The sequence below is a fragment of the Apteryx mantelli genome, chromosome 15 (genome assembly GCF_036417845.1).
Source record: "Apteryx mantelli isolate bAptMan1 chromosome 15, bAptMan1.hap1, whole genome shotgun sequence".
NCBI lineage: Eukaryota > Metazoa > Chordata > Aves > Apterygiformes > Apterygidae > Apteryx > Apteryx mantelli.
In genome coordinates this window covers 12,003,171-12,029,467 of record NC_089992.1, presented here as the reverse complement: position 1 = coordinate 12,029,467, position 26,297 = coordinate 12,003,171, and the positions used below count along the sequence as shown (strand labels likewise).

Below are 26,297 nucleotides of genomic sequence, written 5' to 3'. Positions count from 1 at the left end.
CGCAGGGAAGTTGGGCGGGAGAACAGAGGCATCACCGGTGTTGGGGTCTCCTGCCAAAACGTCGAGCTCCCATTAAAAACATTAATAATTCCCCCCCAGCACACGCTGCTCCACGCAGCCCCGTGCACGACGCCAACCCGAGGAGCCGCAGCCAAGGGCGAAGCAGGGCCTGCGCGCCCGGGTGTGCGCGCCGGGGCCCAGCGCTGAAGCGCCCGCAGCACGAATTATTTAATCGGGCATTTGCTGCCATCCGGATGCCGCAGGCTTTTACCCCGGCGTTTTGCAAAGGTGGTAGCTGGGGGGGTTGGAGGCAGCGCCGGAGACCGGCCGCTTCCCTCCCGCCTCGCCTCGCCCCGCGGGCAGCTGGACGCCGAGGGATCCTCCGCGGGCAGCCGGGAGCCCCCACAATTTTAAAGTCATAAAGGGGGGGGGGGGAGCGAAGGAAAGAAAGAAAAGAAAGGCAAGGCAAGGCAAGGCAAGGCGCGGGCCCCCGCCCCTAGCCCGGGCGGGCAGTCGCGGCGGGGCCGGGCTCTGCGGGGGCCACGCCGCGCGGGGCCGCGGCGGCAGGAAATGGCGGCGGCGCCGGGCGCAGCGGCGGGGCCCTCCGGCGGCGAGGCGCGGCGCGGGGCCCCTTCACGGCGCGATGGCTTTTCATGGCGAGGTGAGGGGGTCCCGGCTCGCTCCCCGAGAACTTCTTGGCGGCTTCATGCTCCTGATGGCCGCGGCGCGCGCGGCGGGGGAGCGGCAAGATGGCGGCTCCGAGGCGCTCGCCTCAGGGCGCCGGGGCGCAGCGCGGGAGAGGTGAACCGTGTCCCGCCGGGCCGCGCCGCCGGCAGAGCCCTTCCCGCCGCCGGGCGCCTCCGCGGAGCGGGGCCGGGGGGGGGGAGAGGAGGGGGCAGCGCGGGGGCGAACCCGCCTCGGCGCGGCGAGCAGGGCCGCCCCGTCCCGCCGGGCAGGCCCCAGCGTGGCTCGCCGCCTGCCGCGGGGGGAGCCGGCCCCGCGGAGCGCCGCTCCGTGCCTGGGCTCACCCGGGGGGCCGCGGGTCTCTCGGGGTCCGGCAGGCTCCGCACGAGAGCTCGGCGTTTTGGGGGGGGGGGGGGTGTCACCACGGTGCCGCGCCGCCCGCCTGGGCTGCGCGCGCGGCTCTTGGTCGTGCGGCGCTTGGCGTTGTTCGGCTCACGCACGTGTCCGTCTTTATTAGTCCTCTGTCGCAGGCACCTCGCTTGGTGAGATCTGCCGTCGTGATCTTTGTATCTGATCGTTGCATCTGCCTCGAAGAAATCCCGGCGGCCGTTTCAGCGCGTCGGCACCCCTTCCCTCAGGGGCTGCGCGGGGCAGGTCTCTGTCCGCGCCCTTTCCCAGGTGAGCGCGGCAGCAGCCCCCTGCCCTGCGTGATGCCCACCGGGGCCCCGGCTGCCCGCAGGCAGGAGGATTTTGCTAGAGCGGTGCCCGCAGCAGTAAAGACCAGCGCTGCGTGTGAGAGGGGGCTCCCAGCGGCTTTGCTTTTATGAAATAGTTTGGGCTCTTGCTCATTATTGCCAAAATCACTTCTGTTTCTGTTGTGTTTAAGCCACAGTTTTGTGTTTGCGCACGAGGGGTTCTGTTCAGCTCTGGCTGTAGGATAAGCACCCTTTCGGCAGAGAGTGTAGCCCTTTGTGACTATTTTATGAAGCACTCGTCTGTCAGAACAAAAGACATCAGCATAAACACTAAGCTTGCTTGGAAAAGGTTTAAGTGAACTGGGGCAAGGACAGCTGAGCCCCAGTATACACCAGCAATTGAGCCACCCCAGCATAAATACAATAGAGAGAAAAATTAACCAAAACTTACAAGTCAGCATTATCACTTGGGCTGTCTAGAAACCAATTTGTTGAAAACTGAATGTAAATTGAGTCCAGGTGCTCAGTTGGGGTTGGATGGGAAGCAAAGTGCAACCTTCGCATGGTTTCTGGCTGCTTTGCTCTGCATTGCTAATAAGTTAATATCAATTACTGCTGGAAAACAGAAATTGACAGTTATAAAAATACAGCTGAGTTTGAGGGAAGGAGTAAGGAATTGCTTTCCAGGGAAGGAAGGCAAGCCATGTGGTTAGACTCTGAAGTCTCCTTCAGGAGACCACAGTCAGTTCTTCAGACCTCCCAAGAGTTTCTTAGGGAGATTCATCTGGAGGACTAAGAAAGTGGAGCCAGTGAAGTTGTATTGACTCTGCTGATACTATCCTCCTAAATGAAATGGTGGAAGAACAAGGCCTGTCTGTGAGATGGAGTCAGGACCTACTTTCTCTACCTACAAGGTTTTTGTGGCAATTAGAGGGAGCAAGTTAAAGGATAAGTGTTTCTAGAGAAAGTGGTGGGATGTTGTATTTGAACAGAACACACTAAAGTGTTTTTAGGGCGGTCATGTTGCCTGTTGCTGCATTTGTGCTTTTGATGCTGTCTCACCTGTGTGCATTTGTTCCCAGCCCCATGGATTCCTTTGCTCCCGGCTCCAGGACTGGTTGATGAGGGATGCTGGACACAGTGACCGATTACGGTAACCAGTTTGGAAATTGTAACTGCCTGCTTACTGATGCCTGTTTAGCAATAGACAGCTCCTGTGCAGGAGATAGTCTTGTTAATCTATCCGTTAACCAGTGCAGTCTTGTGAAAGGGCTTCATGTGATGCCCTCCAGTGGTGACAGTGCATACTGGTATTTTAAATCTAAGAACAGAAGGGAATTGGAAAAAATGGTCCAAAATATTTGATACCCCTAGACACAAGGTACCTTGTGCTTTAGAACATGCGGTCCTTCATGGAGGAGAGAGACACTGCTGATTGCAGCAGTGGCTGAGACTCCCGATTTTTGGTTTCTAGCTCCTGGTGTGCCGCAGTCCTCATGTGCTGCATTTGTGTTATCGTGGGATTTGGGGAGAGCAAGGTACTTTTGGGGGGGGGGGGAATGAAAAGAGTGCCTAAAAGCAGTCCAGAAAACAGAAATTATTATTTCCTGCAGAATCCTACCACTGATTTAGCCCTCAGGTCAACGCAAAAATAACTGTGTGCTCAGTGGGAGAATGACTCCAGCCAGCTCTGATTTCAAGAGATGCTGGCAGCTTGCAGCAGAGTCTCAGATTCTGTCTCTGTCCCTTAGTCCTTCCAGCCAGGCCTGTGGTTTTATTATATTTTTTTCTGGTTTGCCCTCTATTCTGCACAGAAGCCTGCCGCAAATCAAATGGTGATTCTCACTAGCTACAGAAGGCCAGGTCAGCATTGCCCTCTGGTCTCTGTGCAACCATAAAGGTGTTTGAGGGTAACTCGTCGTAAGCTCAAGGGCCTCTGGGCAGCCATGGCAAAGTCCCCAGTTAGCTCTCAGACAAGGCATGGTTGGGGTATCCCATCCTTTGGCAGTTCCCTGCTGCTTCAAGCTCTGCAAGGACACTAGATCGTTGCTGCAAATCAGGACAGCATGTGGGGTTTAGATTGCCAATATTTGGGCTTTAGTCATGAGTCCCTGTCCTTCACTGAGGATTAATTTTGGTTGTGTGCACATAGTGGAAGGAAGAGAAGAAAAATGGTAGTATTTATAAGGAAAAAGTACATCTCACAGTAGATAACTCATTGTCAGAAACAAGGGCAGCTTGTTTTAAACTGACTGTTGCCCTTCCACATGGTCTGCTTCAGCAGTGAGCCAAAGTTCCTGTAGCCAAGCCGCAGAGGAGAGCTGTTTTTTCCTTATTCGGGACACCTTTTGGTGAATAGAAATCAGATAATATAATCAATAACTCTGCACAATTCTCAAAGATCAGCATTCTGCTACCCAGGATTCCAATTAAACCGAATACAGTTGGTGTTAGTCTGCTCTGGGGTGCTGTACTGGACCTGTTAATGCCCTGACTTCAGTATGAGGCTCCCTGCTACTGTCAGATACTGCTTCCAGTTCTGTATAGGGTTTGGCCCTTACTAGTAGTTTTACAGATGTACTGCGCTTCTTCCTGTCTGGTGGATTTATGCAGAAATACAAAGTTGAGGTGATTTCCAGGATTTGGGTGCCATACTGGTCTAATCAATAGACTGTGTAATGAAAATGGTGGCTTCCCTGTAAAGGATGTAAAGGTAATTCACAGTGACAGCCAGTTTTAAAAAATTCAGGTTGCTTGTGCTTTTTACTTTGTTGTATAAATATTTAAGTGACAGGGTTGGGGTTCCTAGGGGAGGAAATTCCTGGCTTATGCCTGAGAGGTGAAGCTTTTATTAAACAAAAACATGGCAAACTCATTTTTACATGTTGTTTTTGACCTGGTAGCTCATTATTGCTTATTTGTTCTTTCTTTCAGGTATTTCTTTTCACTGCCTTAACAGTCCTGTATACAGTCTCTGGCAATAGCCACATTCTCCTCAGCAGGCCGCTCCATATTCAGCCATCAGGCTTGTGTAGTCGAGCAGATTCATCAAGCTGGCGGTGTAATGATCGAGCTTGTCCCACTCCCACAGTGTCAGAACACCTCATGGTTGGCTCGGTGAATCCATCTTTGCAGCACTCCTAAGAAATGGTTGTGAAGTCCTGGGGACCCTGAGGAGAGTTCACCAGCTGGAAAATCTTTTGGACCGAGTTCCTTTAGCATCGGAGGTGAACAGCTAATCCAGGTGCCAGAATACAGGTATGGATTAAACACTTTGGGTGGAAAGCTCTTGGTGGGGAGCGGTGTCCCATGGAGCTGTTCACAAAAGAATATATGTCTGCACCAGAATCATTTGGTTCATCTAGCAATCCTTCTGCCTTAAGGGCTTCCTTGGGAGATTTAGTCATCCTAATACTTCTGCTCTGATATGTGTGTCTTACTACTTTCAGATGTTTTTCTCTACTTGTAAAGAGGAGCATGGCTCTTGATTTGGCAGATAAAGGTAAAAGATGCTTCAGTAGGTAAAAGCTGGACCTTGAATCAAGGCATAAATTTTTAAGCAAATAAAATCAAGCTCAAAACAACCTGGGGTGTGGTGCTATTATCACTAGGTCATACCCTGGCAGAGGAGCTGTACACCTTAGCTGCTTTTCTCTGACCTGCCTTATGGGAGGTCTTACCAGAGGACCATAACAGCCCTTTCTGCTGTGGAAATCTATGAATTCCTGGTAGGCTAAGAAATGATGCTGTGCTTACATAGCTCAGTGTTGTTAAACCCTTCTTTTTTTAGCCTTATAAAACAAGTCAATATAGAAGAGAAGATGGGAGTAATCACTGCCATAATGACAGATTCAGTTCCTGTTTGCATAGTTTATTAAAGCCCAAGGAGATTTTCAGGGAGATGTATTTTTTCCTCTTCTTTTAAGGTCATTTGGGGAAGAACAGACAAACTTTTGGCACACAGTTCTACATCAAATCTCTTAAGTTTTGTCAGGCTTTGTTTATTCGTAGGGACCCTGTATATTGTAGTCTCCCTGTACCTGACTATCACTTAGAATGGAAATTTGAACCAATGGTTTTGTAATGAATGTGTAATAAATCTGTGGAAAAGCCTTTCTGTTAATGACTCTTCATTGAATTCACATAGTTTTAACAAATATGAATGAGGCTGTTTAAAGCTAGACAGGCCTGCTTGACAGGCAGTGCTTGTGCATTTGTCTGATATCCAGAAATTAAGTCTGAACAAGGACACTTCAGCTGAGCGTTTGGCCAGAGTATTTCCAGCCCACATTGGAGACCCTCCGCTTCAAGGACGCAGCATCAGAGGTGAGGATTCCCCAGTGCCGAGGAGGAGGAGAACAGGTTTGTAAGTTGTGGGTGCTGAGGACGTACCCAGGTAGATGTGAGTGTGGCCGAGGAGAACAAGCTAAACATGAAGCTTGAGACTTCTGTATGTGGGCAGCCAAGCACTGCAAAAGGCCTTGGTCCATTGGTTTTTGTGTTGTTTGTTCCCCTGGAGGAATGAATGAAGAGCATGGGCATTTTGTAAAAATATCTTTTAATATTTAAGAATATAGTGAATGCTTATTTCAAAAAACCTCACTGTGCATGGTACGAGCTAACAGTTTCACACACAAGGGAGGCATATTTGATTATCTTGTTTCACAGACTTCATGTAGCGACAAGAATACTTGATTGTGAGTTCAGCTTCATGGCTGGAGTGTTTTCAGCTCTGTCTAGCAGCTGTACAGTGATTATGCCTTTTGCTATTTTTGTTTTTCTTCAACTTTTTAGCTCTTCAGCAGACACAAGAGTGGAATTAATGCTTGCTTAGGAACAGGGGAGTTCCCTAGGCATAAAATGGGTACTGGAGGAAGCAGTAATCCAGCTGCCACTGTTGCTTGGTGGTAGTGTCACCTCTGAGAGGGATGGTATTTATTTCTAACTGGAGAATTCTGAGAACAGGCCCAGGATGCTGATGGGTCTTGTGACTGTAATGCTTTTCTGCTAAGATCCTGCTTAAGAGGAAACTGTAAGGGTCTAAGGGCTCAGGCTTGGCAGCTTCTTTGGATCAGGGAAGTTTTACTACCTTTCATGGGAGAAAGCTCGTATATAAAGAGCATGATGGAGCAGTTAATGATGAAAGAGGGCTTTTCTCAAAGTACATTATATGGAGATGTGGCAGTTGCAGAATACAAGGTTATGGGAAAGCAGTGCACAGAGGCATGGCAATGCCATTATGAATCCGTAGGATACCAGGCGTTTCCAAAGCAAAGCAGGGGTGGACAAAATGCTGGAAGCGCGAGTTGAATGTGTAAAGGTGCTGGGCAATATCTGCATTGAAAAAGGACAGTTTGCAGTTCTCATAGTCTAGCAGGATGCCAATCCGTCTGGGGGGAATAGTAATTCTGATGTCTGGCGTCATCCCACTGTGCAGGAATTCATACTTGTGCCTGTAGGCAAGAAACAGACACATCTAACTGAGGGCACGCTGGCTGCTCTCGAAGGAAGCATTTTGTGCACACAGCTGTGTTCTAGGGTACGTTTCCAGCTTCACACGTGCAGGGTAAATACAGTCCCACCTCTCCTGTATGCACCGTGTGTATAGCCTCAGTCCCAACTGCTCTGCTGAGCAATGGCTGTGTTTGCCCAGCAGTGGTGTGCTCTCCTGTTCCACACAGCCCTATCCTGCGATGCCCAGACTTGCCTGCCTAACCCATGTAATAGGCATTTTATTTCATATTCTGGACTGGTGGTAACCCTTAGACTGGGACAAGATTAGAGCAAGACGTGGGACTCTCCAATTCTTCCCTCAGTGAAAGAGGCAGTGCAGGTGTCTGGTAAACCAGAGGGTGCACCTGTGCTGCTAGCTTTTGTCTGAAGTTGTCCCTTCTGTGGAAGAGATATGCTCTGTGTTAGGCCAGTTAAACTTGCTTGAGAGCAACATGATCATCTCAGCTTTGCAGCTAGGTAGCTGTAGGCACTGCCAAGGAGAGAGGTGGAGAGGTGACTCAGTCCTGTCTTTCCAGGCCCTGCAGTGCTGCCAACTTACTCCCCAGGGGCCAGTGGTACTGAGCCCTCTTCCCTGCCAAAGGCATGGGAACTGCTCCCACCCACGTTCAGAGCAGTAATGAGGGAGCGTAATCCCTGACTCAGAGTGGCTAGGCATCAGCTAGGCTATTTGGCTTCATTTTTCAAACTCCATTCTCTAATGGCCTTTCTGGCTACTTTTCCTACAAAACCTCCCGTTCAGCCAGGGTAGTGTTGGTAAGGAGGGTCCAGTCTGCTCCAGCTATGCATATTCATTTACTAGAGGGTGGCCACTTTTAATTGTGGCTCTTGGGCTGTAGATTAGTGGTGGCCAGGAAGGTGCTCTGTAGGTAGTACTGGTGAAACAACAGCTTCCTCATGAGGATAGCCCTCTTCTCCCCCAGGTAGTCACTGTTTGAGTAATGCTGAGGTCCTTTAACAGTTACTTAAACAGCTCTCCCTAGTGTGACATGCCACAATCAAAAATGAGATTTTTATAGGAACATGCCTTTCTGAGCAGAAATGAGAAATTTTACTTAGCTGCAGTGAGTTATCTGGCATTTCACGAGGGCCAGCTTCTTCCCTAACCACCTCCTCCACCCACACCACTCAAATCAGAAAATTTCCCTGTAGAAATGGGTATGGCAGTGACTCAAACCAAGCAATGGCCCAGCTCTGTTTTCTCTCCCCTGATGTCCATGCTCATTGCTCCAGAAGAATGAAACAAACCTCAATGTACCTCTTAGCTCAATGTAGCAAAGAAATCAAATTAGCCTTCCTGCAGTGTAAGGGAGAGTCATTAACTTTAGTGGGTTTAGTCTCCCTCATTAAGCAGCATTTCTTGCTGTGTGGGTGGTGAACGGCAGTACAACTAAGGACTCTGGCTATGCAGCAGGCCAACTGCTGCAGTTAAAACCTCTCCCTGAGTACCAGCAGGCAGAGGACAGGCATCTTTGGGACCATGCTATGCTGCCGTTACCATTTGCTGATAGCCTGTGTGCTTGGGACACAGGTGGTATTTGGGCTCCCTGTTCAAGGGAATGCAGAGGCACACTGGCAGCTCTTGCAGGCTGAGTGGGGAGGGGTTCAGAGAAGCAGTGGGAAATAGTTGGGGATGCCATCAAATGGCCCTTTGACCAAGCTCCTTGTGGGATCCAAAATGCTGGGCTCAATTCTGAGGGGAGCCACCATCCTATTGCAGCAGAACTAGTGATCAGAGCACTTCCCAGCCAGTGGGAACAGGGGTCTATCTAATAAGAGGGAGTTGGAATCTCTAGCCTGATAGGACGCTCCCATTCCAAATATGTGTTTGGGTGGAACTGGACACTCACCTTATGTTTAAATTGGCCATTGAGACTCCATTTCTAGCCTTTGGTAGATCTTGATTCATCTCACCCTAAGGTAGGTGGCTAAAGAAAGGACACATGAATCCCACCCTGGGTATGCGACTTGCTTTCTTTCCTTGGATGCTTCACAAGGTGTCAAAGGAGATGATACTAACACAGCTTTTGGTGTCCTGGGGAGAATGAGCAGATTCAACCGAGACATAAGGGGGAGCTGACATTTCTGCATGCAGGTATGGCTGTTAGGTACCTCCTTACAGAGGAGAGAGATCAAAAGCAGTTGGATACAACTGAGTTTAGCCAGATACCATGTATGGCTTCTAGGCTATATGGATCTGTAACTGGCTGGCTTCCCACTGGTGTTTCAGTAACCTAGAACAAGGCCTTTACAGCTAACTTTTGTAATGCAAATTTTGTTCAGATTTGCTCTTGGGATTGCCTGTTTCAATGTAAGAATGTTATTTAATGGCAAGATTTGCTTAAAGAGTCCAGTATCCTTCTAAAAACCATTCAAAGTGCCAAAGATTGAATGTCAGAGGCCTCTAGTTAAGTACTTGGTTTGAGCTTTGATATAAAATCTGTGGCTGCCCTGTACAAATAGGAGCTCTCTGCCGCTCTGCCTGCTGGTGTACCTGTAGGAAGTGTTCTGTAGGGGACCTGTAGCCTCCATGGCCCTTACCTTGATGGTGTGATGATATGTCTCATGCACCAGGATGAGTTGTTTGCCCCCAGATAACCATGTCTCGGAGTGTTTTCAAAAGCCACACCAATTCTGTATTCTGTATCTTCCTCAACTTCCACCTCCCAGTAATGCTTTCCTGGAAATGGGATCAGACTGCCCAGGATCCCAATACACCTGTGGGAGACAGACAGGGCTATGTGCTTTGGCAGGGATCTTTGGCATTGCTATTTAAAATCCTTAGGTATATAATGTACCTGGACATTACATATCAATAATTAAGTCACTTTTGTTGTCTCCCTAGCAGTGCAGGGTGGATTTTTGACTACAGTGAAGTCTGTGTGCTGAGGACCTGACACAGAACCTGCAGGTTTCTTTGTGACACCTATCCTGTCTTTATCTTTGTGTAGCTTTGAATAAAAGAGTTCCCCGAGCCCTTTCAGGAATAGGGAGAACAGCAGCCTGTGCTCTCTAGGTTTTCTGGATAAGTTATTACTTGCTAGAAAATAGAGTGCTCTAGTGAACCCCAGTATCGTGTGGGAAAAGGGCTACAGGTTTTGTATTTTCTTCCCAAACAACCCAGGGCTTTGCATGTCACCCACCAGCAGGAATGGAGCACTGTAACAACATGAAACTCCTGGGGCAGTTGGGAGGGGAAGACCTGCCCATGCAGTGTTTAGATGGACTAGCAAGAATTGAACACAGTAGCAGAGCCTGGAATACACTTAGGTATCTGGGCCATGAAAGGTTTAACGGTGAACCTTTTTGAAATGAGGATCAAAGGAACCACGTAAAGGATGATTCTTAAAAAGGTGTGTAGGAGAGACAGGCAAAGACAACACCCCAAAAGAAGACCCTTCAGCTTGACTTACAGGCACTGTCTCAGAGTCAAAGGAGTTGGGGACTTTGAAGATGCAAGTTTGAAAGCGGGGCAAAATAATCTATGCCAAATGCTTCTGAAACACCTTAATTTAAGAAGGCAGCATGAGTCCTGAACGCCTACACCCAGGCTTTGCATCAGGAAAAGTACACGGTGTATCAACTGTCATTGCTGCATCACAGGGCAGGTTTCAAAACACAGCTAATTTTTTAACGTGGAGTCACAGCCTGTGCATTTCTGTGGTAGGTTGTCTAAGGATGTAAATTACAAAGGCAAAAAACATTGCTGGCAGACACTGAGCTCCTCTACCTGCAGGTGATGCTGAGAAAAAACTGCACTCCCAGCATGCTGAGCCTGATATGTAAGGATGGGCATGCACAGCAGGACAGGGCAGTGACTTGTGTGTTGTGCCACATCAGCAGCAATCATTTAAAGCAAGTAGAGAGTTCATTAGAAGTACAAGTAGATGTCTTGGGAACAGGATAAAGGCTGCTGAAATTGGGACTCAGAAGCTGCGCTGATGAAGACTGAAAAGGAAAAAGAGCAATGCAAAATGGATGGGCAACCTTCTGTGAACAAAGTATTGTCATAGTGATGAGTTGCAAAGCCACCAAGGCAAACCTGAGTCAGACTGTAAGGGCTGCTGTGGTTAGGAAACACATCAGCCTTTTGGAGATCATATAACTTCAGAAAGAAGAGTTTACTATGTAATTTCCTCATCATGTATTAGTCATTTTGGCTTGGAAATATTTTTTTCGCAGTATCCTGGCATGAAAGAAGCTTCTGAGAGTTCACAGTGGCATCAAAAACTCAGCCTCAGAGTTCAGAATGAGATGAGTGCCAGCTCTGGCTGTTTCTGTGAAACATAAAAGCACCCTGTGGAAGGTGGATGAAATCCCATTTTGGCTCATCTTGATGACTTTAATGAAGAGAATCTTCTATGCCCTGGCTCTTTTCCACCAAACCCCCTAGTAACACCACACGGCACAAAACAGCCTTGCATTTCCATGGAGGGGCTAAATTGTGGGTTTGTGTTAATCTGTGTCTGCAGATGCCTGTCCTTCTTATATGCTGCTTCCCTGGTGCTGACTAGAAGCTGATGTATTGCAGCAAGCTGAGGCTGTCACTTCAGTGGCAAAGGGCCTAATTTTGTTTTGAAAGCAAAATCCATAGGCCCAAATGCTATGAGCTGACCAATTCCGCTAGATTTTTCAGCAAGAGGTAAGTGTTCATACCACTCTCCCTTCCTTAGCATTTGCTTTGGCACTTAAATACCTGTTCAAATTTAGCCCAAGGTGCCCAACATGTCTGAGTAGGTTTGTACATAATTGTGGCTGGCTGGCTGCCTCTGTAATCCCTTTTGCTAACTTGCATTAACTTCTAAGTGATGCTTAAATTCCAAAGTAGCAGCTAGAGAGAGGATTTAGCTCACAAAATCAATGAAAGCTGCTAAAAGCCCCACTGGGCACTTCTGGGTATCTATTTAAAAAAATTCTGTGCTCTAAACTACAGAAGCCCCTTTCAAAGATGAGGCTTAGGGGCCCAAAGCACCAATAGATTTTTTTTTTTTTTTTTTTTTTTTTTTGCCCCTTCCCCCTGTAGTTTGAGCTGTAGTGAAGAAGATTTTACATAAGATGAGTGGTGGGTGGTTCCCCATTGAACAGAGCTATCTAAAAACAACCCTCAAATCACCATGCGTGATAGTGAGACCTGGGAAGGACAGGCACGTTACATTGTGCACATTACGTATGAGGCTGCATTGCCTTGGCAATGTGGCAGCTTGTAGAGGATGGGGCAGGGGAGAGGGAGCATCAGCCAGCAGGGAGAAACAGCTTCTCAAGTCTCAGAAGTGTGCAAGTGCTGGATCACTGTACTTAAAAGAGAACCTAATAGCTATGCCATTTAAAAAAAAAAAATCCCATTACTGCTGTATTAAGAGCTTATGGGTTTTGATCTTTTTTTTTTTCCTTCAACATTTGCTGGAGTTCTTCGGGCGCTGTAAAGAATTAAATGGGAAGAGAGTTTCAGAAATGGCTAAAGTTGGTGCACATCTCATGTAAAAAGAGGTGGTGTAGGTTATAGGAATCCGCCACCTTAGAAATTCTCAGAAAAGAGCAGCAAGCCACAGGGAGTTCAGTAACAGCATCGGGAATCAATAACCCCAGTGAAACCATGGGGTTTTACTCTCCAAGGGACTATGCAAAAGGCCTTCCATTAATATCTGTAGGTCATTTTGTCTGTGACCAAGGTATGCCCAGCACAGACAGATGAGAAATGAAGCAAAGAATGGTTTGAAGCAGTGTCTTTTGCTTTGTCTAGTCTATGCCAAAAAAAGTAAAAAATAAGCAAAGCACAGATGTAACAGTCAGCTTCAAGATCCTCTGTGCTGATACCAAGTGAGGACAATTTCAGTTTCAAGAGATTTCCCTCTCTCCCTACCCCAAATGTCAACGCATGTGAAAACCAAGGAACAAAGTGGAGGTCCTTTTCTACCTCTAAACTAAAAGATTACAAAGAAGAGCGGAGGGTTAATGGCCTACCACTTCAAACTGAATTATCATTTTGGGAGTCCAACTGGGAATACCTTTGAAGAAATTTGATTTTCTGAAAGGTGAGTAATCAGTATTTTTCTAGTCCTTTGAAAGTACCCACAAATGTGTTTGCAGTTGCCTAAAAAACAACCATAGCTCATCTGTGCAAAAACCAAGACACTAAAACAAACACTATACATTATACACATGCATGTTGTCTGAAAGTTTTAATTGGTTGGTGCCTGGACTGAATGTGAGAAGAGCTGCCATATCAGTAAGACTTTTTAGTGGGATTTAAATTCAAGGTAGGGGTGTGTGGTGGGAGAAGCAGCCATGAACCACGTGCATTAATTGCAACTGAAATTCTTAGGTATACCTTGTAAAGCTGTTATCGTAGATGGGCAAATCACACTCTGGGTTTTCCAGTTCATCACATGCAATTGTAAATCCATCGTCTAGAATTGCCAGTAATGGATGGGCTGTGTCCTCATTAAGACAGAAGTAGGTACCTGCAAGAGAAGGGAATGCCAGAGGATAGCAGCTCCAGGAGCTCCATAGGGCATTAAGGTTTGCAGCATGGGTGCGGGGAAATGCTCTTTGGATCCACAAGAAGTTTAACCAGCATTCTGGAAGGAATCTGGCTGACTGAAAGGCCAAGTTTGTCTGCTTTGGGGCTTATAAATAAACAGGTGTTACAGCAATAACTTACAGCTTAATACTGTTTAGATACAGCCTTGTGAAATGCAGAAAACAGGCCTTAGCCTGGTTTTGAACCCAACCAAGGCTTAAAGCTGCAGACATTGCCCAGGAAGCAGCTGTTCAAAGGTGATGGGTCCTCCCTGCAATGCAGTGTCCAGTTCCAGGTCATCTTTCTCAGAGGTGAAGTAGTTTATTTTTAAGTATTGAAAGGAGAAACAGGGTTTAAAGGCCTCTCCATGGCCCCACTCTTCCCTATAAATGCTGGGTACAGTTTGAAGAGAAGGGCTTTTGCACTGCAAAGGTGCCTCACTCAGCACCCCAGTGTAGGGGGTCATTCAGTTTGGTCTCACCCACCTGTTCATCTCCAGTTGGCCCAGCCTGTTCCTGACTGGGCTTCACCCAGAGCAGTGCTGGTGACCATCTGGGAAGTGCCTCCTCCCGAGGGTGACTCTAGCAGCTGTTGTGAGGGCTGCTGTAAGGTCCCAGGCAGCATGTGTGCCTGGCTATCCCAGGGTGTGAGGCTGGAAAGGGACCCCTGCTAGTCCACCACAGGTCCACCACCCTTGTGCTGAAGTGGCTTCTGGTCAGAGCAACCCTCAGAGAGCCAAGTTAGCAGGGCAGCCCAGGATGAAAGTACTTCTGCTTTTCTCCCTTTGCAGGCATCACAAAGCAGGTCTGACGCACTGTGCTCGGATGAGCAGCAGTGCACGTCACAGCTGCTGTTTGTAGTTCATGTTTGTGTGTCATCTCCACTAAGTAAGAACCAAAGGTCATTCCCAGTGTTGGAGATGAGTGCTTGCAGTTGACAGAACAATTTGCATCAGCTGTTTGCATAATGTAGACTCTGGGAAGATAAATCTCTCCCTGCTAATCCCCAAAGAAATCATTATAATCAAAATGCAAGTTACTTCAATGGAAATACAATACAAACAGTGACAGGGCAATTACAAGCATGTGCTGCTGAAAACAAATACATGCTGTGCAAGCAGAAATGGTAATTTCAAATACTGAGTTTGACTGAAGTAGGTGAAATACACACAAATGATGGTAACACGCTGACAGCCTACCCCTCCAGGGATTTAAGAATGATCGTTTCTTTTCTCAGGTGTTACTGGTGTGTAGCAAAAAGAGGTTTCTTACTGAAATATAGCCAATGCTGTGTTAAAGCCCTTTCCTAGATTGTCTTACATGGATATGTGGTCAGCTGGACGAATAAGCACACTCTGTAAATCTCTCACAGGAAGTGAGTGCAGAAGAGGCACAAGTACGGTGCAGAGTGCGTGTGACGGATGTGGGAGGTCCAAGACACCCCAGTGAAGCTGCACAATCATTCTAGCAATGGTGCAAATGAAAACAGGTGTCAGCCTATGAGCCATTAAAATGAGCTCTGATTAGATGCCTGGGAAGGGAAAGGGTTTTCAACTTCGCTTTTGGGGAGAACATTAACTCTTGCCTGTTGTGACACTAACTATGTCAGCTACCAACTGCCAAAATTCCAGCTCAAAACAGAACTGCCTTTTTCCTTAGCTACCCCAGACTGACGAAACCAGACTGCAGAGCTTTTCCTAGCCAAGCTGGAGATATTTTAACATGTGCAAAGGAAGGTTTTGTATATCAATACGCCTCTGGGAAGTGCCAACTGACTGGCTCAGCCATGCTTTCCAGTAGCAGCATCATTATAAGGTAATCTCTGGAGTTAAGTAAAACCGCACTTTGACTTTCTTCACTGGTGTGTTAATATTTGGTTAGCTGGCCATGGCTGGGAGCACTGGGTTATCTAGTCTTTTGGCATTGTTTAGAAATGAGTAACTTTCAAGTATCAAACAAACTCAACAGAAATAATTTTGAATTACAGAGCTAAAGCAATACCCTTATTGTTACAAAAAATTTTTTCATTTCTAAAAGGTTACCAAGTGTGTAATTATCTACAAGAGATTAGGACCTAATCCAAAGACCATTGAAATCAGCAGGAATCTTTCTGTTGAGATAATAGATGCTATGTTAGGCAGCTGATCAGAGCTGCACAGTACCTGTGGTGTGTATCAGTACAGGTTCACTTCTTTCACTGGAACCGCCCAGGTTTAGAGCTCTAACAGAGATGTGATAGCGTTGTGTTGGCTGGAGGTGAATTAGAACTTCACAGTTAGGGATCCCAATAATAGATCTGCAGAAAATAAATACATGGAAAATTATAGGGGAGAGAATAAAGGTAAGCCTTTCAGGCTATTTTTCTGAACAACAAAGAAGAAATTATATGATCAGCTTCTATTTAACCCTTCAACAACACTGTACTATTTCCAGTTGCCAAAAGCAGGGGTGGAAGATAGTCTGTGACATTTCTTTTTTTTTTAATTTACTTCTGCCTTTTTCCCAGTGCTCTGTATATTCATTTTCCATTAGCATTTATACAGTGAAATTTGTATTACAGAAATGTTCATAAAGGTGAATTCCTACAAATGTAAAACATTTGCCTTCCTGTAAGTGGTCACCTCAAATGCCTAACAGGAGTTACACTACCCAGAGTACAGGGGAAAAAATGCTATTATCTCATCTGACCACTCACAAGTAGGCAACACAGCTTGAATGTTTAGATTTCAAACTTCATACAGAAAGATATTTCTGCAGCTCTAAAATGCAGAAAAAAATGTCCTCAGACCATTTCTAGCAAAAAAAAAAATCATAGGCTCTTCACAGATAGCCTTCAAACACAGAGATCTAATTCTTTGAAATAATTTGTTATGAAATATTTACACAATCATCACTTACAATTGCATTAAATGATTTTAAACTGGATTTAAACTTCCTGTCTCCTCAAAATCTAATGGATGAACTTGCAAATCCAGCTGGCTATTCAGGGAGGGAAAGGTTATGTGAATGTCACTGTAATAGAACTAGACTTCTGTGATTAGATTTCACATACTTCTTCATTTTGGCTGGGTTTAGTCATAGTGAAAAAAGGAAGAGCAGATTCATAAGCATATTCTTTCATCATACCTTGGGACACTGAAATGCAGTACTAAATTTAGCTGCTTCCTCCTTGCAGCACCACTCTGGGACCTCCACAGTTTTGGCCTCACTTTAGCCCAATACATTTTTTAGGCGTCCAAAGCTCAAATACACATATGCCTGATCCTGCTGCCGTTAATGTCAAGGGTGGATTCTAATGACAGCTGAGCATTTCTACTTCCTCACCCAGGCAAATCACATCACAGGCTACTAAAATACTTCTTGTTACACAATTCATTTTTTCAGACACCCAATATGGTCCCCCAGTTCCCCAGGGATTGTTCTGCACATCCTTAGACTTGTACTGTTCTGAATATGTTGTCTTGGGTTTTTGACCAAAGAATCATGGATCCTTTCTTAGTGCTAGCTGGTGACATGAAATGGTTTCATCTCTACAAATCAGGAACTCGATGGGATAGTAACTCACTCAGTGATAATATCCCCATTTTCTTCATCTGTCAGCTTGGACAATTCGACCATGTAGGAATCAACAGGGTTAATGTCTCTAGATTCCCAACACACGAGTGCTGCGTTTTCACAGCTTCGGATCTTTTTAGTCTTAATGGCAGGTGGTGAAGGAGCTAAAAAGTAGGCAAAAGAGCAATTTTAAGTAGTTGCTTGACAATGTTTGCAACAAACATGCTCTGAAGATTAAAAAAAAAAAAAAAACAGAACAAAGATGTTTATTTAAAGTTGTTTATTTATGCTTAAAGAAATCTGCCTTTCCCAGTGGATAATAAACAGCAAGCAGGCCGATAATAGTTCAAATAATAATTCAAATACAAAAAAAAGAAATTCAAAGACTTCATTTGGACTATTAAGGTCCCAAGATAATTAGTCAGAGAAAGAACATGGATAAAGACAGGTCCCCAAATCCTTTTCTTTCTGTCACTGGTTTTATCTATGCCACTGTGAGGTGCATCCCTTCTCTGCTCTAAGATGTCAAAGATCTCTGGAATGAGTGCTTGAAGGGCTCGCTCTGACTTGCTCAATTTGATGTCAGGATTTTACAAAAGAGAACCAGGGTCTGTGTTTAATCTTGTGGCAGTTCAGCTATCAGGAATAATTCCCTAAGACAAGCCCCACTAATCAAAATGTGCTTGACTGAACTGCAGTTAAAAGGGCAGCCTAGTAGGTGAACCCACAAAATGCCTAGAGGCCACTAAAGGGAGAGCAACACGGGCTGGCATCGGGACCTGGGAGACGTGAGCCCTGCTCCAGCTCTCCTATGTGCTTGTCCTTAAACAAGCTATTTTGCCTCTGTGCTTCTGTTTTCTCAGCTCTAAAACAGGGATAATAAGAAACTCCCCTGCAGTCAGTAGAAAGGGAAAAGCACCCAGAAAGTATTGGCATAAAATCCAGAGACTGTAGCGAATTTTACTATGAAGGTCACATACTTGTATTACAAAATATGTTTACCTGTTACATAAACTGCTCTTTCACTTGGTGGACTGATGCCAGAGGCATTTAAAGCACTGACCCAAAATTCATATTGTGTATTCGGCAACAGATTAGTAATGGTGCAGTATGTTTCTTTGACTTTTAGCATATGCTCTGAAATGAAAACAACAAAGCATTTACATGCATTATGTGTATTTATACAGTTACCCACCCAAAGCCTCCTCAGATAATGGAATTGAGGCTCATTGCTTCATGTGCTGAGTTCAAGAGAGCTCCTTGTCATCCGTGCCCTTTGATTAGCTGTCAGGCTGCTTCACCATGCCTTCCTCTAAGGAGGCATAAATCAAAGAAGGCATCAGCTTCTGTAGGAGCAACGTCACTCAAAAAAAAAAAATTAGGAAGGAATGTCACCCACCTGTCACTGAGTTTTTTCTGAACAGACCTTGCACGTTCCCACTCTGGGGATGCTGCCTGGTAGCTCATCCTAGCAGTGGGACAATAGTCAAAGCAATTTCATTGCTCGTTTCTCATTCTTTGTTTTACAAAGTTTGGACAGGTTCTGCTTTTCTTTCTGAACAGGCCATTTGGTACCCTACAAGCTTCCACTTATGCTGGAAAAGTAACTGTGTGCTTTCAATAAAAGAGTTTGCAACAGTATTATTAGCAAACACAGTTTTATTACCAGGCTGGGACATTTTGAGATGGTTCTGTGGTTCTTTTTTTGTGTGTGGGGGTGATGGGGAGTTACAGCCTATTATTAGCATTGAGATAAACTGTAAAATGACTGTGGGGGTTTAAGTGGGCATGCCAAGAATATGGTGATTTGTCCTCTAAAAATACTGTGCTTTGCAGCGGATGCAGCACATCTGTGCCTAACACAGTGCCCATGCCCCAGAAAAGCAAAAGCTGCTGTTGAGAACTGACTCTATGCACTGCCCCCTTCCCACTCCTGCTATCCCAGCTGCTCCCCTGGTCCTGTCTCTGCCACTGTGATGGGTCACCGCAGCAGACCTGGCAGGGGAAAGGGTAATAAAGCCAGAAGCAGGAGCTGTTGTGGCAGATGTGACAGTTCTGGTGGCAGGGAGGGTAGCTACAGAAGGTGCACTGGTTGCCACAGCAAAGGCTGGAGGCGCTTCAAAGTGTTGGATTTCACTTGTCTTTTACTAGGTAATTTTGATGTATATTTGGGGAAGGTGGGAAAGCTTTGTTCCTTTTGTGCCAGACTGTATCACGCCCCAGCTGCTATGTTTGCCAAGACCATTGTGACAGCCAATGTTGAGAACAGGGCTAGGAACCAGCTGTTTTGGTCAGTGGGGGTCAAGCTGTCCTCTTGTGTTTAGGCCTCCTTACCTGCTTGTTCCTCACTGCACCTCTCGTCGCTCACTGGTTTATAGCACAGTTGGTAGCACTCGACAGTGTCGTCTGAGAAGAGGCCCCAACAAACTCTCAGTGAGGTGCCAGTCGCTGCATTGGGAGCTTGGGGATTGATCACAGGGGCACAAGGAGCTGCAGAAGGAAAACAGGTCAGTTTGTGAACACGCAAGGACAGCCAAGAACAGGACCTATTCCTATTTGCCGACAGAGGGGCATGTTTCCTTGATAGAAGCAAGATATTTTGTTCGCAGGCAAACACTTCTCCCACAAAAGCCTTTACACAAAGCCTCAGCATTGTGTAGAGGCTGATATTCCTCTCACACGGAGAAAAGTTAGGAGCTGACCCTGTAAATAGTCACACATGATAATCAGATCACTGGTGTATGAGCTAGCCTTGCTTCAAATCAAAATCAAAACAACAAAATACATAACCCTCAGCCCAAGCCTTCTCCGTAAACGTGACCTCCTCTGTGTGTGAGCTGCTGTTCCCCAGCGAGCTAGCACAGGAGCGGCATCTGCCAGGAACTGCACCAATGCCAACCAGCTCCAGCACTGAGGAGCCTCTGGAGGTAAAGCTGAAGGAAAAACTGTCCAACACTGGGTCAGCAGCACAAACAAGCAAATGCCAAATGCTATTTTACTCTAAGAAAACACAATGCAAGAGTAGCAAAAATGCATATTGTCCTTGCTGGCTCTTTATGATGTGCCAGAAAAGATTCAATGTGTTTTCTGTTTTGTTTTTTTTTTAATCCTTAGAAATTTGGAGGAGTTTTGCTCTATTTTCCAAGGATGACAGGAAAAAAGTTTGCTAAATATCAGAGGATCAAGCCACTGAAATCTGGTTATTGAGAGAAGTAGGGCAGGTTGCTTCAAGAAATCTCTACTTTGTTCAAGCAACTACAAGGTAAGACAAGTTATTACCAACTCAGCATGGCTGATCCCTGAACAGAAAGGCTGAATCTTTGTGAGTCTTCTAAGAAATCATCCAGAAAACGTAGAGAAGACCAAACTTGACAGTTACAGTAATTTTATACTGAAAACAAATGAAAAAAAAGAATCCCAAAATAGCTTCCAGTGTCTCTCTATATATTGGAGAACAAAAAAATCTAGAAGGAAAACTAGGGAGAAGCTAATTCTGCCTTTGCAGTTCATCTTTAAAAGAAGTAATGGACTTCTGTTTAATGTACATCCTTAATTAAATGTAAATAGGTCTGAAATAATGTTCAGATAGGAAGAGTACCTGAAATAGTATTAATGGAGTTCATTAGTTGTTCAACTTCAGAGAAATCTATGACTCTCTCTTCAAAGTCTGGCAGCACTGAAAGCTCTAAATCCACTTCTTTCTTTAAGAATTCTTGCAGTCTATAATTGTAAGAAAAAAATGTCTAATTGAAAGTACCATACCATTGGAGAGATCTTTCTGTGATACCCATGTTAAGAACATGCAAGGAACAGCAAACTCTAAAATAATAGTTATTTCCTTAAAACAGTGTTTCCATAGTTGCGCAAAGCTCAGCCTCCCCATGCCCTTTGCTTGGAGATACATGGCCGTACATCAGCTCAGCGCTCCAAGTTGTCAAACCCAAGCAGAGCTGGATCCGATGGGACTGGCAGACCACGCTCTGTGCGTCCCACTCACGCAGCAGGCTGGCCGCCACGCAGAGCGCTCCCGCTGAGCAGCCGATGGAGATTTCCCCTAGCACCTCTCTGCGAGAAGCAAGCTGTTAGCTCATTATTTAGAATTTATGACACTACTGTTCATTCAGGGCCTCAAGGTTTTAGGTGTTGTAATATCTGAAACAAAGGAGTATCTCTTCTGCGTGTTTTCATAATGGATGACAGTGAATTAAGATGCATATTTTTTGCAATTGATTTAGTGTGCCTTAAGATTTCTTCCAATTGCTCCAAGATCTTTCACTACCTGTTTTGAGCACTCACAGCCTGACTTTCTACCCCTCTATATTAATGCATAAATAAGCTTGTTACTAATAAACCTATTTAGGGAGATCAGTTTTAGGCAGATTTGTATCCAGAGCATTTCTTTTAAGACCTTTGGCAATCCTGTTTCTCTGCAATTAGTTCGCTATGACTAAGCTGAAAACAGTGATTTATTCATGCTCTGACTCTCCTTTGGGGTTTTTTGAAATTGGCTCAGAACTAGCTTTGAGTGTTAAACGTTTTAGAGCAACTTATCCTGCTGCAGGTTAAACCAGAAACACTAAAGACTTTGACAGCTCTAGTAGCATCAGTAACATTTGTGTGCCTGAATGAAATTTAGAACATGCAAGTGTCTCCAGTAATAGTGTCAGATAATGAGGAAGAAATGCAATACAAAATCCCAGACTCTGATACTACCTGTCAACCATGGTTACTGCTGCCTGTAGAAGACAGAGAGAGAGGGTTAAAGATAGAAAGGATCCATTTCTTGCATTAGTCCAGAGGCAGACTACATCATGCTGTTGACCTGTCTTATATGAACTTGTCTCAAATGCAGCCTTTAGAGCTAGCTAACTGAATCTCACCTAGCTCAAGGAACAAAGCCCTGCCTAACTGCCCATTCAAATGGACGGAACTTGGGTGAATGGACAGTAGGGTAACATGCAATATCAGGCAGAGACTACCCATGTAGACTCTAGCCTATTTCCCTCCTCGAGTGTGCAAACTGCCAGCAGACCCTTCACAAACAGAAACCAACAACATTTGGGGAAAATAACTTGGTGAGCAGGTAGAGGCCATTTGTCCTGAAGAGAGAGTTGCAGTTCCTGGAAAAACCTAAGCAGTCAGGCTGAAAGCTCCTCATGATCAAGACCAATTCACTTCTTTGGGCTATCCTGGCAGAGGAGCCTCAGACCCCCCAAAAGGTTGAAACAATGGTTCCTAGGGATGATGTAAAATTGCTTAAGAGCTAAGGAGAAAATAAGGTTATTCCCAGGGATGCAGAGGAAAGGAAAAAGTCAACTCATGAAAAGAGCTCAGCAGGTTGGACTGAAACAGCAAGCTGATCCATTGCAGCAGACTGGAGGTGTTAGAGAGGAGAGTTGTTTAACGTCCAGTTCAAAAGTTACTTTAGCTGTGCTATAGAAATGCTTCCACCCACCCAAGTCACAGGACAGTTCAGATGAGAACGATCACTCATTAGCTGTGAAAATTCTGGTTATTTTTTTCCAATTATTTTTCTACCTGCCAAAGAAAAATTACTTCTTGACATCTCTTTGGCAGTGGGATTCATCCATCACTTTGTAGGAGCTTTTAATGTATTTAGTTTGGAGCCTCCTGTTTAGCTGAGCTTTCCAACAAAATGAGCAAGAAAAAGAAACATCTTCCAAAGTAGCTGCATCGGTCTGCCTGCTGTGAGCCCAGAACAGAGCGAGAGAGCTGAGCCTGCATGAGGCAATGAACGCTGCTAAGTGCTTACAGAGTTTTCTGAGGCAAGCTTTTTAGAGAAACATCTTCTCTCTGAACCCCAAAGAGACCCATAAATCATTGAGCATACTAGTGATAAACTGCTGCTGCTCCATTGTGTTGCCCCACCAAGTCAGTGCCACCATGGCAAGCCCCCGGAGCAGTGACAACGCCATGGACCCTGGCTCCCCGAATGCTCTATGGTAATAAAGTCACTTGGGACTTCCCAGCTCGGGACTACTTGCAAGCAGCAAGAGCATCTGCCAGTTTAAATTCTTTACCTTTATAAAATCAGCTTTGTCATTTTCCAGGTAGAGCTCCTGGGTTGTGTCTGTCAGCTCCTTGCAGGTGTCAAGATGTTCCCCACAACTGACCAGCTGCCCGTATAAAGCTTCCAGCTTCTTTCTCTTCTCTTCCCCCAGTGCTTCCACCTGTTCTTCGTATTTCTGGGCAAGCACTTGTACTGCATCGTTGTAATGCACCTCAAAGTTCTGCTCCTGCCTCCCAAAGTTCTCCTGCAAGGCATTTGGGGTTTTGTTTCTTGCAGCCAGGCCTGATTCACAGCTCAGACAGAGAAAAATCTTAATCAGGCCTGCCTAAAATTCTCCTTGCCAGGGAGGCAATGCCAGTACATCGAAACTGTTATTTGGCTAATTTGCATTTTTAGGGGTTTATTCAAATCCTTCACCCGCACTGAGGCATGACAGAGTATTGGATTTGGTTCCAGACATAATAAGAGCATCAGAAATTATAATAAAAACAATGACGCAGGGCAACTGTCTCCAATCTAAGCCCAGGGATGCACAACTAGGGATGCATTCTAGCCCTAATCTCCCAAGTACTTCCACCAGAGCCAAGCACATCCTTCCACTAGAGAAACCATGGCAACCCAGTGGGATCCATGGATTCGCTCTAGGGGAGCTGAGCAGCTAATATCTATATCCTCACTCGCTGCTGGAGAAACCATCAGGAGGGAAGATTTAAGGAGCAGGCGAGGCTTTATTGCCAGCAGCTGCCCCCTGCTCAGGCACTGATGTCCCTCTGTGCCACATGCAGCAGAGAAAAGACAGTAGGTGCCTTGAGTTACTGCTTCAATTCGACTTGCTGCCAGCTGGGCCCCTTCCCCTGGGGCCAAGTTGACATCAGCCGAGCGGGAGCGCAACCCTTTCAGTGCTGTGTAGCTTGAATGCTCTCTGTCCAAGGGCTGGGCTGTGCCTGGTGCTTCTCTAAGCAAATCCAAATGAACACAGGGGGTGCACTGCGGATGGATTAGTTCGATCACAGGTCCTCAGCCATTTAAAATATGATTACCTGAGTGGGGATCACTTTATTTCTGAATACAAGTGTCTGTGCAAAGGTTTAATGTGGTTTTGCTAATCCACTTAAAAAATTCATCAGGATGAATTTTCCTGAGCACCCCAGCCTAGGCAAACCCCAAGATAAATCTGGGCTTTATTATAGTAATTACCTTGTTAACAACCGAACATTGTGATTCTGTCAAAACAGCTCTAAACCCAGCACCACAGAGTTAGCCCAAGAAGAAATGCCTTACCTCTACGGTGATGAAGATTTCTTCCAAGTGACTGGCAAAGTTTTCCATCTGAGCAATCTGCTCTTCCAATCTGCACATGTTTTTATGAATCTCCTCCTACCAAACACAGCATGATTCTCAATATGCCTGATTAGCGTTTCACAGGCACACAGCACAAAAGAAGCCCACACTTGCGTTACTCTTACCTTCTCGCTTTCCACAGCACTGGGGAGCTGAGCCACCTCGTGATCCTTGTGCTCCCCAAACAGTTTGTCAAAAGCTCGGATTGGAATCTTGCAGGTGGAGCAAAAAACATCAGCTGCTTCCTCCTCTTCACTGACTGCCTGGCTGCTCCGCTCATCCGACACGCCACAGCTGCTAAGCCCCTCTCTGGACCGTGCATGGCTCTGAGCCTCATCATCTGCTCCTGCTTTGTTCTGATCTTCATCTTGAGAAGCCTCACGAATAAATCCCTGTTGCTTTATGCTTTGACTTTGATCTTTCACTGGGGAGCTGCTTTTTGATGCATTATATAAAGAGCCTTGTGATCCTGCTTTTCCAGTGTGAGTAGGTGGCCGTTTGCTCTCCACCATCACCAGATGTCCTCCAAGGAGCTCAAGCTCTTTTTCTCTATCCTCATCAAGTCCATACATCTTGGCCAGCTCCTCAACCTCCTTTCCCAAGTCATATCCAGCTTCTTGTGTGCTCTGAAGTTTTTTGCTGCTCAGTGCAGATTCCTCTCTAATATCCTCCAGAGATCTGTCTCCTTGACCATGTGACTCTTCAGGAAAGATATCAAACCTCTCCTTTGATCCATAAAGATCCATGTGATAAAATACCAAGCCTTCAGTCTCAGGCTCACTAGTCTCTGGGACCAGTGGGGAAGCTGAACGACCAGGCAATTGATCCCTAGTTTCATACTCTTGTGTATTGCCAGATCTGGACGACATTGGTATCCTCAGCGAGGCTTTTGAGATGATGCGTCTCAATCCTGTAAAAGAAAAGAAGGATCTTTAACTACATACTTAGATAGCAACCATGATGGTTTTTTGCTTAAAAACAAACAGATGGAATAGGGTTGGCCGACAACCTGGAGGTAGGCATGGCAAACACCAAAGCTGGTAGTTTCATTTCCTAATTGGATGCTTGGCTTTTCTTACCACTGTGCAAAGTATAGCAGAAAGCTGTTTCCACCTGTGTATCCTGTTTTCTGAGTAGCTGATCTATGGCTCCAATGTCCGATTTACAAATTGTCGAGTAGTCCTGCCTTCAGCTCGACACTGGGCCTGTGCTACAGGTACATATAGTGCTTAAGCTAGAGTTGGAGAGGGCCTGGTTTGAAACCAGTTCACCCTTCAGCTGCTGTCAAGTGCTGTTTCTGAACTGCTGGTCAAGCATACTGTAGGATGCTCTCTCTTGTGATACTGATGTCATATAACAGACAGGCAAATGCTCTGAAAAATCTTGTTCTGGATTTTTCAAACTGTCATTCAAAACATGAAGTTTCTTTTAATTTATTCTCTCTCCGGGCTTCAGGTGCCTTCTATAAAATAGGGATAAATATTGCTTTTTGGAGGTCCTCAAGTGCTGAGAAAAAAATTTTTTTTTCCACAAATGAAGCTCTCAGAAAAAGATCAGCGATGATCCCCATGGTAAAGTGCACAGTAATTAGGAAGCGAGGCAGGTCACTGACCCCTGAAAGAAGAGAGGTCTGTTCTGACCTGGAGTTTGTGCCTTTGTCTACCCTGTGCAATGTAGGAGGTGTGAAACTAATATGTGGACGTGAAACACAAACCTGTATTATAAAGCAGATGCACATGGGACAACATTAAAGGTACAAAGGCAGTGTGAATTCTGTCATTCTCTAATTTTTGTAAGCTTGCTTTGCAGCCTTAATAATGCTCTGTTGATGCAGTTTGTGATAATAAAAGGAGATTTTTTTTCTCCATGACACTTCTGTTATATTCTTACACAGGTACTCAACTCTCTGTACATCTAGAAACATATATGTGCATGGAAAACCTCAAGCACCCTCACAGATA

General features: G+C 45.6%; 1 protein-coding gene, 1 long non-coding RNA gene and 1 other non-coding gene across 3 annotated transcripts; 2 read left to right on the top strand and 1 right to left on the bottom strand.

The window, feature by feature from the left end:
* The first annotated feature begins 526 nt into the window (after nucleotides 1–526).
* Nucleotides 527–5,492, top strand: LOC106496551 (uncharacterized). Its single transcript, XR_010885666.1, has 4 exons — nucleotides 527–661; nucleotides 1,202–1,362; nucleotides 2,462–2,532; nucleotides 4,314–5,492. It is a non-coding gene; the product is annotated as an uncharacterized lncRNA (long non-coding RNA).
* LOC136993448 (small Cajal body-specific RNA 15) lies at nucleotides 2,164–2,294 on the top strand. Its single transcript, XR_010885773.1, has one exon. It is a non-coding gene; the product is annotated as a small Cajal body-specific RNA 15 (non-coding RNA).
* Nucleotides 5,493–5,962: 470 nt separating the features above from the next.
* Nucleotides 5,963–26,141, bottom strand: FSD2 (fibronectin type III and SPRY domain containing 2). Its single transcript, XM_013957266.2, has 12 exons — nucleotides 24,462–26,141; nucleotides 24,277–24,372; nucleotides 23,006–23,239; nucleotides 21,678–21,700; nucleotides 20,563–20,684; nucleotides 19,299–19,454; nucleotides 17,967–18,101; nucleotides 16,975–17,128; nucleotides 15,572–15,705; nucleotides 13,219–13,351; nucleotides 9,432–9,608; nucleotides 5,963–6,832 (listed from the first exon to the last, which is right to left on the bottom strand). The coding sequence occupies exons 1-12, from the start codon at nucleotides 25,203–25,205 to the stop codon at nucleotides 6,580–6,582; spliced, it is 2,361 nt and encodes a 786-aa protein (XP_013812720.2). The 5' UTR covers nucleotides 25,206–26,141; the 3' UTR covers nucleotides 5,963–6,579.
* Nucleotides 26,142–26,297: the final 156 nt, after the last annotated feature.

Excerpts from the sequence above, each read along its gene's own strand:
- FSD2 (XM_013957266.2), bottom strand. The coding sequence starts at position 25,205 with ATGTCGTCCAGATCTGGCAATACACAAGAGTATGAAACTAGGGATCAA. Across the intron at positions 24,373-24,461 it reads GTGCTGTGGAAAGCGAGAAG|GAGGAGATTCATAAAAACAT; the intron begins GTAAGAGTAACG and ends TGTGTTTGGTAG. Across the intron at positions 17,129-17,966 it reads AAGAGCAGTTTATGTAACAG|CTCCTTCACCACCTGCCATT; the intron begins GTAAACATATTT and ends CCTACTTTTTAG.